This window comes from Chiloscyllium punctatum, chromosome 38 (genome assembly GCF_047496795.1).
Source record: "Chiloscyllium punctatum isolate Juve2018m chromosome 38, sChiPun1.3, whole genome shotgun sequence".
Classification (NCBI taxonomy): domain Eukaryota; kingdom Metazoa; phylum Chordata; class Chondrichthyes; order Orectolobiformes; family Hemiscylliidae; genus Chiloscyllium; species Chiloscyllium punctatum.
The window spans coordinates 3,930,946-3,951,149 of NC_092776.1; the positions used below are offsets into that span (position 1 = coordinate 3,930,946).

The 20,204-nt window shown below is 45.3% G+C and overlaps 1 protein-coding gene across 3 annotated transcripts in view; it reads right to left on the bottom strand.

The window, feature by feature from the left end:
* LOC140463298 (VPS10 domain-containing receptor SorCS1-like) overlaps positions 1-20,204 on the bottom strand; it is a 1,204,408-nt gene that overhangs the window by 111,416 nt on the left and 1,072,788 nt on the right. For all 3 annotated transcript variants that reach the window (XM_072557066.1, XM_072557065.1, XM_072557064.1), the window contains exons 17-18: positions 14,677-14,790; positions 11,539-11,710 (exon numbers count right to left, since the gene is read on the bottom strand). In XM_072557066.1, the coding sequence (XP_072413167.1) occupies positions 11,539-11,710; positions 14,677-14,790 (286 nt within the window). The remainder of the gene's footprint in view (positions 1-11,538; positions 11,711-14,676; positions 14,791-20,204) is intronic.

Here is a 20,204-nt window from a genome sequence, read left to right on the forward strand (position 1 = left end):
TGTTATCTAAGCTGTTATTTTTTTTCTAAACATTGCTGGAATTGCTGCCACATGAACAATGAATGTCTGGTCTACTGACAAAAAAACAGAGAAGTCATAATCCAAGCATTGCTTTAAGTTCCCTCTCCCCTTGTTTGTGCCTGTAGTCTGGCTGCCATCATGTTGCATTCAAAATGGAAAATGACAGCCAAAGCAACAACTTGTATGGGTGAAAGGTTACATGTAATACCAGGACGTGCACACAGTCTGCTTCCAAGTCCCAGTGCCTCCGAAATATTGAAACTTTTTTTTAAAAAATGAGGACCCGATATGACACTAACTCAACTTGAGGCCTGTTCAGAAACTTACCCAAATATCCAAACCCTCAAGGGACTGTGCAAACCATCACAAGACTCAAAGAGAAAAAGAAATACATTGAGCAACAGTGCAGTTGGTACAACTAATGCAAAACTTTTCTAAAGTTTGGTTCAAGTAATTGCAGGTAATTAAGCCAATAAATTATATCCAGCAGATAGAATGATAATCAGTACAAAGTCGTCTGGAAACAAACACTGGAAAAATGTTCCTGCTGAAGAAAGGTTTAGAATCATCAGTCAGGGGAGAAGAAGGAAATGTAAAATATAGCTGGAAATTCCTGTGGATTGAGGATATCTTTTTCGACCCATGTATTTCCTAATTCCATGTACTGGCAGATAATTGAAATGCTTTATGTGCTTTGAGTTAGCAATCTGCACTGCAGTGTAGTCATTATTATAACTGCTCCGAGTTTGAGAGGGTTTCGCACACATTTCAGTGACTTTAACTTCATTGAAAAGCCAGCTGCATACATGATGATAAATGGTTCGCTTATCTCAGGTGCAGGGCTTGGAGTGCATAGATTAAATGGAGTTGAGATCTGCCAAAATGAGACTTTTCAGAACAGATGAAAGATCTGAAGATGCACCTTCACAGCTTCAGTTTATCCTCAACTTCATTCATTTTGTATGATGCAAAAAAAAACTCAGGACAGAATCAGCTCCTGCTGAGATCTTCAGGCAGGTTGGTATTGATAAAATGCACTGATTCCAGCCACCTCAGGAATTAGGTCCTGAGGAGGAGGGTGCAAAATATTACCAAACATCCACAATCAAATAAGGCTCTTTAATTGGTCAATTAAAGATCACTTATTGGCTTCCTTCACACACGGCTGTGCAAACAAGAACACTGGCAGGTTTTGTGACTGAGACACAAGGTACCTGTTGGAGTGGGTGTGTGTGTCCATCTGTATTAGTGTGTGTGAGCATGTGACCCCATGTGTCCATGTGTGTACGTTGGAATGTGTGTGTGTGGGTGGAAGAAGGAGATAAAACACTAAGATTGAGAACAATATAATTCTGAAAAAGGGTGACGGGACATGAAACATTCACTCTGCTTTCTCTCCACAGCTGCTGCCAGATTTGCTGAGTTTTTCCTGCAATTTCTGTTTTTGCTTCTTATTTCCAGCATTTGCAATTCCTTGCACTTTTTTTGTTCAGTAAATAATTGATCCTTGGGAAATTGGAAAGGTAACTATTTCAGAGTGGGAGGAGGAATTCTTGTGGGTGATTTGCTGTCTATTTTTTCATTTTTATTTCTGCGTGTTCTATTTGATTGGTCGATTGGTTCTGGGAAAGTGCTGCAGTGATTAATTGTTTCCCTCTCCATCACTGCTGACCAGGAGACTCTGCCAACCTTCAAGTCTGCCATTAGCTGCATTGGAAGGGTTTGCAGATTGCTAATCCACCTGCTTGGCCATGTTACAAACTCACCTTCCCCAACAGTAGGTTCTGGTGCAGGGCTTGCACATAGAGCTTCTGGCCTGAGGTAGGAACACTGCCACTGCACTACAGACAGCATCCAACACTCTTTCAGCGATGAGCTCTGTAAGAATCGAATCAGGCAGGTACTGCTAGGCATTCGGAGTGGAAAAGGATGGGGTGGTCAACTGTGTCTAAAGCTGCAGACAGATTGAGAAAGAGTAAGGCGGGATGGTTTTCCATGGTAACAGTCACATGGGACATCGTTTATAGCTTTCATAGACGTTATTTCAGGGATAGGAACCTGCATGGAACCATTCAAACTCGGTGTTGGAGGGAAGGTAAAATGGATTTGGAAGACTAAGATAAGACTGGAGTAGGAAAAAGATGTCGTTTGTAAAGATGGTGGAGTCAATTTTATTTTTGAACATAAAGGCAGATGTGAAGGAGAGTGGGACAGAAGCTGTGGATGAAGGTAAAGATGACATGGCCTTACCAGACCATGCGCTGCTCCCTCATTACAGAGACAACTGGGGGTGGGTTGACCTGAGGGTCACCATGCCTCAGGTGAGGCTGAGAACAAACGTTCTTCAGAGTAAGCTCAGCCTGTGTTTGTACTGAACCCACACTGTCAGTGTTACTCTGTCATAAACCAGCCATTTAGCCAACTGAGCATAACTGACCCAAAAGGCAGAAAGGGTTTAACAATATCAGCTCACGTGGGAGATGGGAAAGGAGCTGAATGGTCAATAGTGGGAATGAGATCGAAGGAGCAGGAGGTTTGTAAATTTGAGAGAATGAGTTTGGAAAGGGGAGGAGGGAAGATTGGAGAGAAACCAGAGAAAGGTGAGAGCTCAGTTCCATGTCAGCAAGGAGTCTTTAAGGAAATAGAAACTGAAAGGACTGTGAGTGTTGGAGGTCTGAATCAAAAACAAACTGGAAAATCTCAGCATCTGTGGACAGAAATCCGAGTTAACGTTTCAGGCCCACTGAGCTTCTGACAGAACTGAAGGTTCATCCGGCTGAACAAGGGGAAACAAGTGAAGCAGCAGAGTTAGCTGAACAGATTGTTTGATTCTTCACGACAATGAAGCCCATTTGCAATTATTGCTGTGGATGAGAGTCAAGGAGACAAGGGAGAAGGGGTTTATTTTAAAGAAAATCTGTTTTATCACATAACACAGGCTCAGGAGGACAAGAACATGAAGTAACATCCTGGCTGAACAAGTAGAAGGGAAGACGAACTAAATCTAAAGCACTGGGCCAGCTGTAAAAGGTTTATTCCTTCAAGAGTTTTGATTGTGTTGAAGGGAGAGGTTAGGACTTGCTTTGTACTGGGCTGATTCTTTCTTCTTGGTTGTTATGCACTTTGTTGAAAAATGTGGTGCTGGAAAAACACAGCAGGCCAGGCAGCATCCGAGGAGCAGGAGAATCGATGTTTCGGGCACGAGTCCTTTGGGTGTCTCTCTGAGTCGCTCTGTGTGTGCATTCAGAGTGAGCCACCTGATAGGGGTCAGTTACATGTATTCACATGGCAATGGCACGCTGTCTCACTTGAGGGATAATAGTGAAAAGGTTGGGTTTACTCAGCTGTGCTTCGGTCTTCAACATCCTGCTGCTAGACCACCAGATTTATTGAATTCAATGCCACAACTTGGCATTATTGAATCTGTATGTGCATTTTCTACATTGCCCTAGCGCCTCGACCATCCAGAGTCTGAGTTGAAGACTGCAATAATCTTAATTTCTCCATTGATTTGGAGAAGAAGTGGAATAAGTGAGCCTTGGAGATTTGGAACAAAGTCTTGCGACAAGAGAAATCAAAAGTTTGCCATCTCCAAAATAATTTATTTTATGGCAGATATTAAAAGTAAAAAGAAAGATTTGCATCTATTTAGCACTTTGCATGACTTCAGGGTTATTCAAAGCTCTCAATTACATACTTGTGAAGTGAACTCTCACTGTTATGATGCACAAAATGCAGCAGCCAATCCTGCACACAGCATGCTCTCACAAAGAGCAAGGTGATAATGAACAGATAATCATCTTTTTAACAATGTTGATTGAGGGATAAATGTTGGGCAAGATGCCAGGGAGAACTTTTCTGCTTTTCCTTGAAACATCATAATGTCAATCTGAGAGTTTAGATAGGGCCTCCGTATAATCATCACATCCCGAAGACAGCACCTCGATTGTGCAGCACTCCATCTCTGAGGTGTCAGCACTGATACTTTGCTCACGTCCCTGGTGTGAGGTTGCAAACCCCGATATGAGCTGGGTGCTGGCAGGTGGGACTAGATTGGGTTGGGATATCTGGTTGGCATGGACAAGTTAGACCGAAGGGTCTGTTTCTGTGCTGTACATCTCTGTGACTCTATGACACTACCTCCTGACTTGGAGGCAAGTGTGTGCTGTATCTCACTGAGCGCTACAGCTCACACAAGTCCCCTCAAAAAATATGGAATGAAATAAAGCAAATATCTTTCTCGCTGAAATCACAGCAGACTCATGCTGTAATAATCAGTTATCGGTTCCAACTGTTGCTACATGCCTCGATGAAATCTTATTAACGTTGACAGCTTGTGATTTGTTTTGAGGGTACAGCAGAGCTCAGCATTCAGCTGAAATAGTAAAACCACTTGATGACCCTTTCCGTGTTCCTGCAAACGTTGAATTTTCTCCACAGAAACAGACCTCTCCTAATTATTTACACCACATGAATTGCAGTGGTCAAGAAGATTCCTCCCCACCATCTTGGCCAGGGCGATGAGGGATGGGCAATAAATGCTGGCACGTTCTGGCTACACCTACATCCCATAAATAAATAAAAAGTGTTATTTAATCTCAAAGTACTGATGTTCATGGTCTCACAATGTTAGGATGTACCACAACACTTGTCCCCGGCAACTGACAGCATTAAATAGATGGACCCAATGGATACAAACATTGATTCCAGCTTTGTTTGAGAGCTTGGAGTGAATTCATCTTAGACCATGAGTGTCTGTTGGCGGTTCAAATAAACCTGTTAGGCTATTACCTGATGTCAACTGACTTCTGACCAAATAAGGAATGACCACTTTGACAAACTAGTGGAGAACAATACCCTGAATGAGTTATGACCATCAAGGAAAGGAGCAGTTAATGGGGACGAATCAGGGGAACATTTGAGTTCACAAAACTATTTTTACAGTGTTGCAATATGGTAAGGTGAGTTGGTTTTCAAAACCAGCTCCACTCCCTGTACTATTATGGGTTGTTACATCAGTACCAAAAAACATAACACAGTACTGATTCTTTTCTCTGTCTTATACTCAAGCATTTCCTGTAGGGAGCAGTAAGTCCCCAGGGAAGAGCTGGAGTGGCTCTGACCTGCATGTTATAAGTGCAAGCAATTACAACTTATGCTTTTACAGAATAAAAACCATTTGGGTATCACCATTCATTTTATAATTCTGGCTCCGATTCAAATGTTTACTGGCTCAAACAAAAAAATCATTGGATTGGCAACAAACAAGTAAGATATTCAGCTTGGAGATTGAGCCACTTGGTAAGCTGATGGTAACATACCTGCTGTCACTTTTGATCAAATTTTCTGCTCCAATTATTCTCTTGAAAGGGAATTCTGAGCAGCGGGGAACTAGATCATTACACTGCTCACTTCTTTCTAGCTAATTATTGCTATGGAATCTCTGTTTTCTGTTTCCATCAGCTCACTACCTTTAACTCTGGGTGCTGGGGAAGGGAGGTGGTGAGGGAGGCGGTGAGGGAGGCGGTGAAGGAGGCGGTGGGGGAGGCGGTGAAGGAGGCGGTGGGGGAGGCGGTGGGGGAGGCGGTGTGGGAGGTGGTGAGGGAGGCGGTGAGGGAGGCGGTGAGGGAGGCGGTGAGGGAGGCGGTGGGGGAGGCGGTGAGGGAGGCGGTGAGGGAGGCGGTGGGGGAGGTGGTGGGGAAGGCGGTGAAGGAGGCGGTGGGGGAGGCGGTGAAGGAGGCGGTGGGGGAGGCGGTGAAGGAGGCGGTGGGGGAGGCGGTGTGGGAGGTGGTGGGGAAGGCGGTGAAGGAGGCGGTGGGGGAGGCGGTGAAGGAGGCGGTGGGGGAGGTGGTGGGGAAGGCGGTGAAGGAGGCGGTGAGGGAGGTGGTGGGGAAGGCGGTGAAGGAGGCGGTGAGGGAGGTGGTGGGGAAGGCGGTGGGGGAGGCGGTGAGGGAGGTGGTGGGGAAGGCGGTGAAGGAGGCGGTGGGGGAGGCGGTGAAGGAGGCGGTGGGGGAGGCGGTGAGGGAGGTGGTGGGGGAGGCGGTGAAGGAGGCGGTGGGGGAGGTGGTGGGGAAGGCGGTGAAGGAGGCGGTGGGGGAGGTGGTGGGGGAGGCGGTGAAGGAGGCGGTGGGGGAGGCGGTGGGGGAGGTGGTGAGGGAGGCGGTGGGGGAGGCGGTGAAGGAGGCGGTGGGGGAGGCGGTGGGGGAGGCGGTGGGGGAGGCGGTGGGGGAGGCGGTGGGGAAGGCGGTGAGGGAGGTGGTGGGGGAGGTGGTGGGGGAGGTGGTGGGGAAGGCGGTGAAGGAGGTGGTGAGGGAGGGGAGGTAGTGGGGGAGGTGGTGGGGGAGGTGGTGGGGGAGGTGGTGGGGGAGGTGGTGGGGGAGACGGTGAGGGAGGTGGTGGGGGAGGGGAGGTGGTGGGGCAGGTGGTGAGGGAGGGGAGGTCGTGAGGGAGGCGGTGGGGGAGATGGTGAAGGAGGTGGTGGGGGAGGCGGTGAGGGAGGCGGTGAGGGAGGTGGTGGGGGAGGTGGTGAGGGAGGCGGTGAGGGAGGCGGTGAGGGAGGCGGTGAGGGAGGCGGTGGGGGAGGTGGTGAGGGAGGTGGTGGGGGAGGTGGTGAGGGAGGCGGTGAGGGAGGCGGTGGGGGAGGCGGTGGGGGAGGTGGTGAGGGAGACGGTGAGGGAGGCGGTGAGGGAGGCGGTGAGGGAGGTGGTGGGGGAGGTGGTGAGGGAGGCGGTGAGGGAGGCGGTGGGGGAGGCGGTGGGGGAGGTGGTGAGGGAGACGGTGAGGGAGGCGGTGAGGGAGGCGGTGAGGGAGGCGGTGAGGGAGGTGGTGGGGGAGGCGGTGAGGGAGGCGGTGAGGGAGGCGGTGGGGGAGGTGGTGAGGGAGGCGGTGAGGGAGGTGGTGGGGGAGGTGGTGAGGGAGACGGTGAGGGAGACGGTGGGGGAGGTGGTGAGGGAGACGGTGGGTGAGGCGGTGGGGGAGGTGGTGAGGGAGACGGTGAGGGAGGTGGTGGGGGAGGTGGTGGGGGAGGTGGTGAGGGAGGTGGTGAGGGAGACGGTGAGGGAGGTGGTGAGGGAGGCGGTGGGGGAGGTGGTGAGGGAGGGGAGGTAGTGGGGGAGGTGGTGAGTAATAAGGCTTGTTCAGGTGATGGTAAAACTTCCCCTTGAACAATAACCTTCTGCCATTGGTGCTCACACTGCAGAGTTAAGCAGCGCATTTGAGGTAACGGAGTCAAAATGAAGGAATGATGATGGATATCCAAGTCAGTGCAGCATGGCATTTGGAATTGAGGTTGTTTGTACGAGTGTGTGAGTTAGGAGCAGGAGTATGTGCAGTGAGGCAGCCAGGTGGACCTGATAGAATATGAGTTCCCTGATTGGGGCTGTTAGTCGGAAGCTCTGGTTGAGAAGTATAAACAGGAGTGTTAAAAGCTCTGTTCACTCTGAGAGCTGGCTCTGAGGGAGCTGGATCAGTGTAAAGGGCTCTCCATGTGGAAATAAAGGGTGAGTTGGTCTTTGTGGAGTTACTTCAGTAAAACACTCACCCCCTTCCTCCTGCCACCAGAGAGCCTGTTCTGTTATTTAATAAGATCCTGGCTGATCTGACTGTAACCTCAAAACACTTCCCTGCTTCCCCTGAATATCATTTCACACCTTTGCTCAGCAGGAATCTATCTAACGCAATCTGAAAGATATACAAGCACTCTGCTCCAACCTCTTTTTTTCAAAAAGAGAGTTTCAAAGATTCAGGATCCTGAAGAAAATAATTAATCTCATTAGTACAGATGTGGTAGGCCGAAGGGCTTGTTCCTATTCTACGGTCATCCCCATTTTAAATGTAAACTTATTTTTATGCAGTGACCTCTAAGTCAAAATTATTTCATACGATGAAATAATCTCTCCACATCCGCCTGATCAAAACCCTCCAGGTCTTTTCTCTTTCAGTCATTTCACCTCTTACTGTCCCAAATTCCAGTAGAAATGAGCCTAGCCTCTCCAAACGTAACTCAGAAGCCAACCTGCCCCTTGCAGGTAATAGTCTGAACTTCTCTGAAAGCTCAATTTGCCTTTCTCAACGTTAGAAAAGCTTACAAAGGGACCTAAGGAGCAAGTTTTTCACACGGAGGGTGGTGTGTGTATGGAATGAGCTGCCTGAGGAAGTGGTGGAGGCTGGTACAATTACAACATTTAAAAGTCATCTGGATGGGGACATGAATAGGAAGGGTTTTAGAGGGATATGGGCCAAGTACTGGCAAATGGGACTTGATTAATTTAGGATATCTGGTCGGCATGGACAAGTTGGATTGAAGGCTCTCTCTCTGTGCTGTACATCTCTATGGCTCTAAGTCACACGACATGAGGTTATAATCCAGCAGGTTTATTTGAAATCACAAGCATTTGGAGCGTTGTCCCTTCAAACAATCAGCTCCGAAAGCTTGTGATTTCAAATAAACCTGTTGGACTATAACATGGTGTCATGTGAATTCTGACCTTGTCCACCCCAGTCCAACACCAGTACCTCCACATCATGCCCTTCTCAATGGGAGAGATTGCAATTAAATGGGAGGCCATCAACATGGTCGATGGTATTCCGTTTCCCTGTGAGGAATGGCTTTAGCAATACAACTGCAGATCGGGATATTTAAATATTCTACCTAAGAAAAAACTGAGGTGAAGAACTTATAATGAAAGGTATTATATTACAGGAAGCATATGGGTGCACTGGAGGGTGTGCAGAGGAGAATCACAAGGATGTTGCTTGGGATGGAGTTGTTTAGCTATAAGGAGGGGCTGGATAGGTTTGGGACAGCCGTTCAGAACAGTTCTGGAGAAGGGTCACTGGATTCAAAATGTTAACTCTTTTCCTCTCTCCACAGATGCAGCCAGACCTGCTGAGTTTCTCCAGCAATTTCTGTTTTTGTTTCTGGATAAACTCGGGTTGTTTTCTGTGGAGCAGTAAGGCTGAGAGGGGGCCTGATAGAGGGGTATAAGACTATGAGGGGCGTAGACAGGGTGGATAGAAAGCAGCTGTTTTCCTTTACTTGAAGAGACAGTAACAAGGGGCCGGATTTTAAAGTGAATTGCAGAAAGTTTAAAGGGAATAGGAGGAAAAACATTTTTTCACACACAGGATAGTGGTCATTTGGAATGCGCTACCTGGGAGGGGAGTTGAAACAGGAAACCCCACAACATTTAAAGAGTATTTATATAAGCACTTGAAGAAATTAGGGTCAAGTGCTGGAAAGTGGGACCAGTGCATTTTTTTGTCAGTGTAGACTTGATGAAATGAAGGGCATCTTCTGTACTGAGGGATGATTCCATGATTTTATGATTTATTTTAAGTTTGGATTTCAAATTAATAGCATATGGACTATTTTTTAGGGATTTAATCATCTTTTGCAAACCACTATATGTTAGAGGCCAGATAATTCGATTACTTACAGTGTGGAAACAGGCCCTTCGGCCCATCAAGTCCTCACAAAGCCTCCAAAGAGCAACCCACCGAGACCCATTTCACTACATTTACCCCTTCACCTAGCACTATGGGCAATTTAGCATGGCTAATTCACCTGACCTGCACATCTTTGGACTGTGGGAGGAAACCGGAGCACCTGGAGGAAACCCACGCAGACACGGGGAGAATGTGCAAACTCCACAGTTGCCCGAGCCAGGAATTGAACCTGGGTCTCTGGTGTTGTGAGGCAGCAGTGCTAACCACTGAGCCACCGTGCCACCATGATGGAAGGCATCCTGTAGAGTTAAAGGAAGATTGTTTGTATTGTAGGGCCTTATGACAAGAAAAAGAAAATTCTGAATATATTCACTTGTTTTTGGGTTTAGAATAATCAAGGATTGTGTTTAGCTTAGAAAACCCAGAGATGGGTAAGGTTTTGGTTCCATTTGAATGAAACTCGAGTAAAGTCAAATGTAAGAATCATTTCTCCCAGAAAAAGAGAAGTGTTTGCTCAGAGCAGTTAGGGAATAAGTTATTTCAGGGTAAGGATCTCAGTTGTGTGGGAATCAAAGGTAAAGGCTTCATACCTCACACGACTGGAATTAAAGAGAAGCATTAGAGTCATCCACAGTTTTGATAAGGAATGAACACATTTAATTTTGATTAACTGCAAAGTGAGGGTGTTGTGAGGTAAGTATAATTTTGTTTTGCTGGTCATCAAAATATTTTAATCTGTGCAATATAAATAAATTCAATTCAATTCAATAGCTTGGTCTGTTTCATTTCATTTTCCATTCTTTTGTGTGATAAAGTTCTGTTTTATTGTTAAAAATAGATCTGCAAATTTCAGTGATTATGTTTCACTGAAGGATCGTCACATAAATTTTAAAAGAAAATCTATCAAGCCAGATTTCATCATCAGCTGGAATCATAACAAACGAAAAGGAACTGAAATGGCTAGTAGCTTTAAAACAAAAGATTTCTATTTGTCACTTTAAATTTCTTTTTATTCACTCGTGGGATGAGGGTGTACTGGCTGGGCTCAGCATTAATTGCCCGCCCCTAGTTGCCCCTTGAGAAGGTTGGGGTGATCGGCCTTCTTGAACTGCTGCAGTCCACCTGCTGTGGGTTGACCGTCACTGTCCTTAGGGAGGGAATTTCAGGATTTTAACCTGGAAGTGAAGGAACAGCGATAGATTTCCAAGTCAGGATGGTGACTATTTTGGAGGGGAACTTGTAGGTTCCTGCTATGAATAAAATTTCCACATGTGGAAAGAAACGTGGAAGATGAAGGATGTGATGAAAAATTAAGAAAGGTGACGGAGTCCTGTGAACAAACTCTGCTTGAACTACTGCATCCTTTCAGTAAGCATCTGAAGAGACATAGTCAGTAATGTGTGGATTAATATTGTGGGCTGTTGCTAATAACTGGGAGTCATACAAATCGTTTTGTTCTTGCTGTTCTTGTCTTTAAAAGACAAATAATAAGAGTATCACAGAATGAGAAGGCAAAGAGCTCCTCAAACCTGTTCTGCCATTTAATTAGATAATGGCTAATTTACACTTCCAACTCAATTTGCCCATCTCAGTTTCATAATCTTTAAAACTCTTTATTGACAAACATCTACAAATCTCATTAATTTCCAGTTTAGCCCTGGCCTCAGCAGTTATCTTGGGAGAGCAAGTTTCAAACACCACTACCTTTTTCTAATGAACTGTTTGCTGATGTCACTCCTGAATGACCTCAATGTAAATTTATAGTGAAGCACCAAACCTAAAGAAAGTACTGAGAACCCTGGAGATCGGAAACAAGCAGAAACAGAAAGTGCTGGAAAAACTCAACAGGTCCAGCAGCCTCTACGGAGAGAGAAAACAGAGTTAATGTTTCTGGTCCTGTAACCTTTCTTCAGAAATATCAACTCTGTTTTTCTCTCCACCGAGGCCTGCCGAGTTTCTCTAGCATTTTCTGCTTTCACTTGTTAAAGTTATGCAGTCTTGTTTTGAAATTCTGTTACCAGTGAAAATAACTGAGGCTAGCCAATGTGACATTCCCAGAGGAAAGCTCACCTCCTCTAGATGTACGATGAAGGTGATGTTTTGTCCTGAATCAGTGGCCGGTCTGCCGTTGCTGGTGATGAGGTGTAGACCCCGTGGGACTCGGTTTGAACATTGTTGCTGCTTAGCTGCGTACTGATCTCTGACACCGTCGGTGCAATTGTTAGAGCCAACTTTTCTGTAACTGAATACATAGATAAACATTGAATTAAAGTTGAATTTTAGCGTTAACAATAGCCAATAGGTACAGGAGTGGGCCATTCTGCCCTTCGAGCCTGCACCACCATTCAATATGATCATGGCTGACCATCCTTAACAGTCTCTGACTATATCCTTGCGTGCCTGGTACATGAATAACAACTTCATTATCGTGACCAACTACCTGAAAAATTAACTAGACAAACATAAATCACCCAGTGGGTTGGAGTGGAGAAGAGTTGGGACACTAATTGGAGTTTGGACAAATCAATGTGGAAGAAGGAATTGAAGATGATTCTGGGAGGGAAGAAACGATGTGTGGATGAAGGTTTGGATGACATAGATCAGTTGAGTCGAAAGACTCAGTTCCGAACAAGGGTGACTAGACTCAAAAGGTTAACTCTGCTTTCTCTCCCTATCGATGGCACCTGGCCTGCTGAGCTTCTCCAGCAATTTCTGCTCTAATTTGAGCTGAAGGACGGGTTTCTGTACTGAAAACTCTGATGTAGTTTTGTGAACCTATTCCATTTTGGAAACCAAAAAGTTACTCCAAGATTGGGGCAATAAGAAATGACAGAGAGACTTGGAGTTGTGTGCTGAGCTGGGAAATACAACCCAAGATTTCTCTTTGGAGAGACTTTTTGCACTGACACTTATGCATGGTGGCTCAGTGGTTAACACTACTGCCTTACAGCACCAGGGACCCAGGTTCGATTCCACCCTCAGGGGCAACTGTCTGTGTGGAGTTTGCACAGTCTCCCCGTGTCTGCGTGGGTTTCCTCTGGGTGCTCCGGTTTCCTCCCACAGTCGAAAGATGTGTAGGTCAGGTGAATTGGCCATACTAAATTGTCCACTGTGTTCAGAGATGTGTAGGTTAGGTGCGTTAGTCAGGGGTAAATGTAGAGTAATAGGGGAGTGGGTCTCTGTGGGTTACTCTTTGAAGGGTTGGTGTGGACTTGTTGGGCTGAAGAGCCTGTTTCCATGCTGTAGGGGTTCTATGGAATATATGGATTCTATTCTATGATGCCACGTTGAAGATTTGACATTGAATCCATAATAGAATTCTGGGAGATTGAAGTGATAAAATAAGGCTTGTAATTCAGTTTGATTCCCAATCCTGCTGGAAGCCTGAGGTGAACATAATCTTAAGTAAAAATTGACAGAATTGTGGATGCTGTGAATCAGGAACAAAACCAGAAACTGCTGGAAAAGCTTAGCAGGTCAGGCAGCATCTGTGGAGAGAAATCAGAGTTCGTGTTTCACTTCACCTCAAACATTAACTCTGATTTCTCTCCACAGATGCTGCCTGACCTGCTGAGCTTTTCCAGCAATTTCTGGTTTTGTTTGTGAACATAATCCGAGTTGATTGTTCTTCATGGGTGTTTCTTTGCTTTTAAGTCACTTTCTCATTGAGTCCCTGGTCCCTGAGGCAGCAGATGGAAAATATCAACAAAGTGAAAGAACTTTCTTTTCAACCAGGAGATCGTACTGCCAAGACCTTGATGTTGTTGCAAGCAACAGTACAGGAAAAAAAAGACCAAAGTGCTGAGAACTGAAGATGGATAATGTAAACGTTCTCTTTACAAAGGTTTACTGGCTTTATTTTAAGCAAAACATTGCTTCACATCGTGATAAAGAAAAACAGCGTAAATACAGAGCTAAAATCAATCTGTCTGTTCTCATCATAACATGTGTTTCTTAATTTCCTGTAAATACATATGTATCTTCTGGGGGTACAAGCAATTTGTCTTTGTTGTGTTTTCTGCCGTCTGCTAGTAGGGAATGGAACGCTTTACATAAAGCCAACTCCTGCAGTGTTGCTAATTTTAATGCTCGACCCCCTCAATTTTTCCCACAGAACTAATTAACAGCTTTCTGCCAATGCTTCCAGCTTCGTAAAAGGATTTGATTTAGTTTCACGGAGTCCCTGCTGTTCCTGGATTGTGCGGCTACCATCATCTGACTGCGTGACTTGCTACAAATGGAGAACACATCTACCCAGTGACAAACTTTGCTGTTTCAGCCAAAGATTTAATGGAACAAAAGAGGTGAGGGTCGTGTATGGAGAATTGGCACATGGATAAGGCCATGTGACAGCAGAGAATTTTGCTGCCGAATCCCACAACAAAACAGGAAAACCATCAGAAGGAAAATCATTGGAAGGAACAATGAGGAAGCCCTCCTCCCCTATTTCAATGTTGCCACTTTTTATGTAATTGCCTCCCAGGTTTTTTTCAATCCCTAACGTCTGGATTGGCTGATCGATGATGGCTAAGAAAGCCACAGGAGCATTGGCACAAGTCTTTTTTTGCCTTTCATGACCCCATTGAGATGTTTAGATTACTTAGATTACTTAGTGTGGAAACAGGCCCTTCGGCCCAACAAGTCCACACCACCCTGCCGAAGCATAACCCATCCATATCCCTACATTTACCCCTTACCTAACACTACGGGCAATTTAGCATGGTCAATTCACCTGATCTGCACATCTTTTGGACTGTGGGAGGAAACCAGAGCACCCGGAGGAAACCCACGCAGACACGGGGAGAACATGCAAACTCCACACAGTCAGTTGCCTGAGGCGGGAAATGAACCCGGGTCTCTGGCGCTGTGAGACAGCAGTGCTAACCACTGCGCCACCGTGCCGCCCAGAGATCTGTCCAAAAACAAAACTGAGAATGTGTGAAAGGTCACCCACGAGACTCTGACTTCAAATGCCATTTGAACACAGTCCCAAGAGCAAGAATTCAAATCAATACACTGACCTAATCAAACGTCAAGCAATGTGCTGAACTAATCTCACTGCACTGTGAAAGAATGGAACCTTTTCAGCTTACAGTTATTCGGGGAGTGTCAGAGTGAACTGACCTTGATCTCTGTAAGGGACAGTGGTCAGTGTCTAAATATTCACAGTTAATTGCAAATACAGGGGTGTCACAGCAGCATACTCACCCTGTACTGTTGAGGTAGCTCTGCCCCGTGATACACTCCATCGCCATGAAAGAGGGATTGTACCAGAATGCAGGTAGGCACCTTCCGTCAGAGTGACGCTCATATCCATAATCGCTGTCCCATTGTGAACGAAAGAATGAGAGAAAGAGACAGGGAGAGAAAAAGTTGGAATACTAAAATCAGCATGAAGCAAATGCACCTTTTTTTAAAATCTAGCAACATTATTCATCAAATCAAAGACAACAAGATGCACTTTGCTCAAGAGGCTCCAAAGAACAATAACTTGCATTTACATAGCACCTTTAACGTACTAAATGCCCCAAGCATTTCACAGCAGTACTATCAAAACAAAACTAAACACCAGGCCATTCAGGGAGATATTAACGATGATAGTAAAAGGGACACTTTTTTAAAAGCTATTTAAGAGGGAGGCAAAGATATCGAGAGGTTAGTGAGGGATTGGGGAGTAGACATCTGAAAGGACAGCAACTAAGGGAGGAGCAAAGGAAATTGGGAATGTGGCTGAGGTTATAAGGTTGGTGCGGGGTGTGGGAGCAGTTACAGTGACAGCGAGGAGAGTCGAGGCCATGGAGAGATTTGAAAATAAGGATCAGAATTCTAATTCTGTGGTGTGTCCTAAGCACACTGTCCCTATGACAGGATTAGAACATCCCATTTTGGAAGGCGTGAATGGTATGTGTACAATCCTGGCATAACACAGTCCCTGCTAGTATCTACACTGAGGACTGGAGTTTCAGGGATTTAGGGAATGATACAACACAGGAGGACTACTGCAGGAGGTCATGAAGATTTGGGAAGGTACATTATTAGTATTGGACTGTTTTCATTCGAGTGCATCAGCTGCGATCAGTTTAAGCAAGACTTTTGTTTTAATTCATTCAAGGGATGTGGGGGTTGCTGGCTGGGCCAGCATTTATTGCCCATCCCTAATTGCCCAGAGGGCAGGTAAGAGTCAATTACATCGCTGTGGGTCTGGAGTCACATGTAGGCCAGACCAGGTAAGGATGGTAAGGACATTAGTGAACCAGATGGGGTTTTCCGACAATTGACAATGGATTTATAGTCATCAGACTCTTGGTCCAGACTTTTATTGAATTTAAAAACACTTTTAATCCATAACAGGATTTGAACTGCAGTCCCCGAAGTGTTACCTGGGTCTTGCATTAACAGCCCACTGATAATACCACAAGCCCATCGCCTTTCCTTCTGATAAACTGAAATTGCTGGAAAAACTCAGCAGGTCTGGCAGCATCTGTGGATGGAAAACAAAGTCAACATTTCAACTCAAGTTCTGATGAAGAGTTACTGGGCTCAAAACATTTATGCTATTTACCTTTTCTTAGGTGCTGCTAGACTTGCAACCCTAACCACCTTACCATACATCAAAGAAGTTTCAGAAATGACAGCCAGACTACTAAGTCCCCTCGGAATCCTAGTAGCACACAAACCCACCAACACTCTCAAACAAAAACTAACAAACTTAAAAGACCCAGTACAACCCATGGACAAAACCAACATCGTCTACAAAATTCCATGCAAGAACTGCCACAAACGCTACTTAGGACAAACAGGAAGAAAGTTAGCCACCAGGATACACGAACACCAGCTAGCCACAAAAAGACATGACCCTCCCTCCCTCGTAGCCCTACACACAGATGAGAAAAACCACCAATTCTCGACTGGGACAACACATTTATCCTGGGACAGGCTAAGCAAAGACATGCCAGAGAATTCCTAGAGGCCTGGCACTCCAACCACAACACCATAAACAAACACATAGATCTAGATACCATCTATCAACCCCTCAGAAAACGACCAGGAAATGACATCACCACAAACCCCAGGAACCCCATCCAGGAGAAAGATATAAATAGAAAGCAGGAGACAACAGCTTCGCTTCACTTGGAGGTCGCCACTGATGGTGTTACCTAGCCAAGGAATGAAACGTCTGGATATCAAACCTACAGCTCAGCGAGCAAACCTACACCCCATTGTATCAGTCATTCAAGTCAAAAATGTGCAATGCCATCTGCTCAATTTTCTCAAGAGCAGGCATATCTTTCTTTTGCAGAACACATTGATTAATCAATGCCACATTCAATAATCAACGAAAGGCATTCTTTAATGAAGTGAATAGGTATCCTCAAATTCACAGAGCTCAAAACTATGGAAGGGAGCTGGCTTAGAGTTTGACTGGAAAATATAAGACTTCATGAGAGGGTGGAAGAATGTGTGAAAGAGGATAACAGCTAGAGAAGCATCAAACTTCCAAATAATTATAACACCTCTGATAGTTGCGCCTTGATTTTCTGAACACTGAACCCTGCAATGTTTTTTGACAATGTTTTTTTGTAAACAACTGCTTAGCAGAACTGTCATGAAGATGTGCATTATCAAATGGTGATTTCAAATCCAAGATCTGGAAACTTGAACTTTTAAGAACAACTTTAAAAACAATTGACTAAAGAAGATGATTGGAGAATGCTGAAGGGGCAACTAAATGCTGGCTCAGTGGTTAGAACTGCTGCCTCACAGTGCCAGGGACCAGGGTTCAATTCCAGCCTCAGGCAACTCTCTGTGTGGAGTTTGCACATTCTCCCTGTGTCTGCGTGGGTTTCCTCTGGGTGCTCCAGTTTCCTCCCACAGTCCAAAAATGTGCAGTTTAGGGTGGATCGGCTGTGGTAAAATGTAGGGTTATGTGGATAGGGTGGGACAGTCTTTGGAGGGTTGGTGCAGATGTGATGGGCCAAGTGGCTTCTGTCCACACTGCAGGGCGTTTATGATTTAAACCGAGTTTACAGCTGCCCGTGAGGCTGTTTTGCTGCCACAAACCTGCTTTAACTGAAGGAATATGAAGGGGTGTGTTTGCTCGATTGTGGCTGGGTAAAAACAAATTAGCAGTTTCACTAGAAGAGGTTCTTGTATCAAACAAGAAATAGTTTACTACATGGTAGCAACTAGTTAGAGGTTACACTGACATGACGGACATGAGTCTTAAAGGTATATTTTCACACTGATTGTGAGACACAACAGTTCCAGGTTATGGTGAAGTGATAGACATCGTTAAAGAGACTATGAGCTGGATCTCCTCCGAGATCCTGATCCATTCTCCCAGAAGTCCCTAGTGACATCATCATCGTAGGTACTGCTTTTCCTCCTTTTCCAACCCTTACAAAGCGATACACTGAAACAACAGCATGAAGACAGTTACCCCCAGTTACATTATGGCACAGCACACATTCCACATCAGCCTGTGGTTTTGCAGAGACCCCACCAGAGAAATCAACCCCTGAGGAATATGGAAGATTCCTCTTCTGTGTCATTAACAAGATTTCAAGATGAACAGCCAAGCTTCAGCTGCTGGGAAATAGGACATTAACTTGACTTAAGTGATGAGCTAATAGCTAATCAGACATGAACTAATCAAGCTACCATTTGGACTGTACAAACAACAGCCTCATTTGGATTCTCTGAAATGATCATCTTCATGATAATGACATGATGCATATTTTAGCTCCCAGAATGTACGAATGAAATGTAACTCCTATAGTACAGCAGAATTCAACGAACATTTATTATAGCTCCTGTAAGCTACATCTATCCAGTTCCACCACAGACACTTGCATGTCTAGGCTTAAACTAAACAATTTGATGGACTGCCGTACCCTTCCCTCAGCATGCCATGCTGCAAGAGGACTCAGTAAGATGGAGACTGCAACTTCTATATAATTAGATCACATGTCACGATATGGTACCATGAGTAAATCTCTTGAAAATTATACTTCATATCTGCTGTGAGATTCCCTTCTGTGACAGTAGAGAGAGAAGTCATATAACTAGACAATAAAAATGGAGAAACTCTGCAGTCTGATAGTATCTGTGGAAAGAGGAATAGAGTTTACATTTCGAGTCCAGTAAAAGTCCTACTGGATGAAACTCAGTTTCTTTCCCCACGGGCGCGACCAAACTCCTAACATTCCCAATAGCTTTCTGTTTTTATTTCAGATTATCAGCATCCACAGTATTTTGCTTTGATATGACCAGACAAGCTTTTAGTGTGTTCTGAAGCATGTTGTTGCTGAAGAACTGAAATAACTAGGCTCAGAGTGGAGAAAACAACTCCTACCTCTAATCTGAATGCTAATCCAGCTCCCATCGGTCCTGCCCACAAAGTGATGCTCTCTCACCCAGATTTGATTGTGTCTTCACTGCCACAGCAGACAGAGATCTTTTAAACAAAGACTTCATTTTCACAAGAGTGGTTTCAGACAGGAGGAGGATTTCAGCTTCAGCTTTGAACCTCTCTCAGCCGAAAGCAAAAACTCTTGGGATCTACAGTCAAACCAGACAGCAAGCTGCAATCAGTCTACCTCATCTTAACCTTTTCATTGAAGATTAATGTAGCTAAACAAATCCAGCTATATGCTGTTTCTTTTGTGTTTTTTGACCGTCTATGCACAAATATATATTTGAATTTATAGCTTCTAGTATTTGACATTTCCACCCTGGGAAAAACTCTCCGACTGTCCATCCTGTTCATGCACCTCGTTATTTTATACACTTCTGTCAGGTCATCCCCTCAGCCTTGAATCCAAGTTTGTCTAACCTCTCCTTGCAGTTAATGCAATACAATCCAAGCAACATCCTGGTAAACCACTTTTGCACCCTCCCCAAAGCCTCCACATTCTTCTGATCGTGTGGTATACCATCGGGGCATGGAGAGAAACCCTCCAGGAAACTCATCAGAGTTGATAAATTAGCTCATTTCTGGTAAAAAGGTCAGTGTCAGGCCTCGACATTGCTCTTTCAGTAACATTCCCACATTACTGAAGGGAATAGAACTCAGATATTGCTCAAAAGAGTCATGTTGCTGAGGCCCTTTGTCTTACACACATCAGGACAAATGCAAGAATATCACATTTCAAATGATCTGAAAATGTCATACTCAACAAGGGAAGGAGTGCTTGACAAGTTGACTGCTAGCTATCTTCCCCCCAGCCCCACTCCTTCCCCTTTATCTCTCAGCTCCCTTGGGCAAGCCCCATTCCTGATGACGGGCTTATGCCCAAACCTTCGACTCTCCTGCTCCTCAGATGCTGCCTGACCTGCTGTGCTTTTCCAGCACCACACTGTCAACTTTAACTCTCTAGCATCTGCCGTCCTCACTGTCTCTGAGTTGATTATAACCTTACTGCGAAGCCTCTTCCAAGGATGCCCCCCTTGAAGAGGTTCTCCTCCTCTCTCTACAAGCATTTCAGTGAGTCTCTCTCTCACTGCAGCCCACCCTCCCCCAGGTCATCTTCTCTGCCCGGAAGCTCTTTAGCTCCACCCCCCACTCTGACCTAACACCTTCACCCCCACCTTCACTGACCTATCGCATTCCCAGCTATCTCCCCCAGCCTTACCCCCCCCCCCCCTCCCCTTTATCTCTCTGCTCCCTTGGGCCACCCCCACCCCTACATTCCTGATGAAGAGCTTACGCTTGAAACATGGAGTCTCCTGCTCCT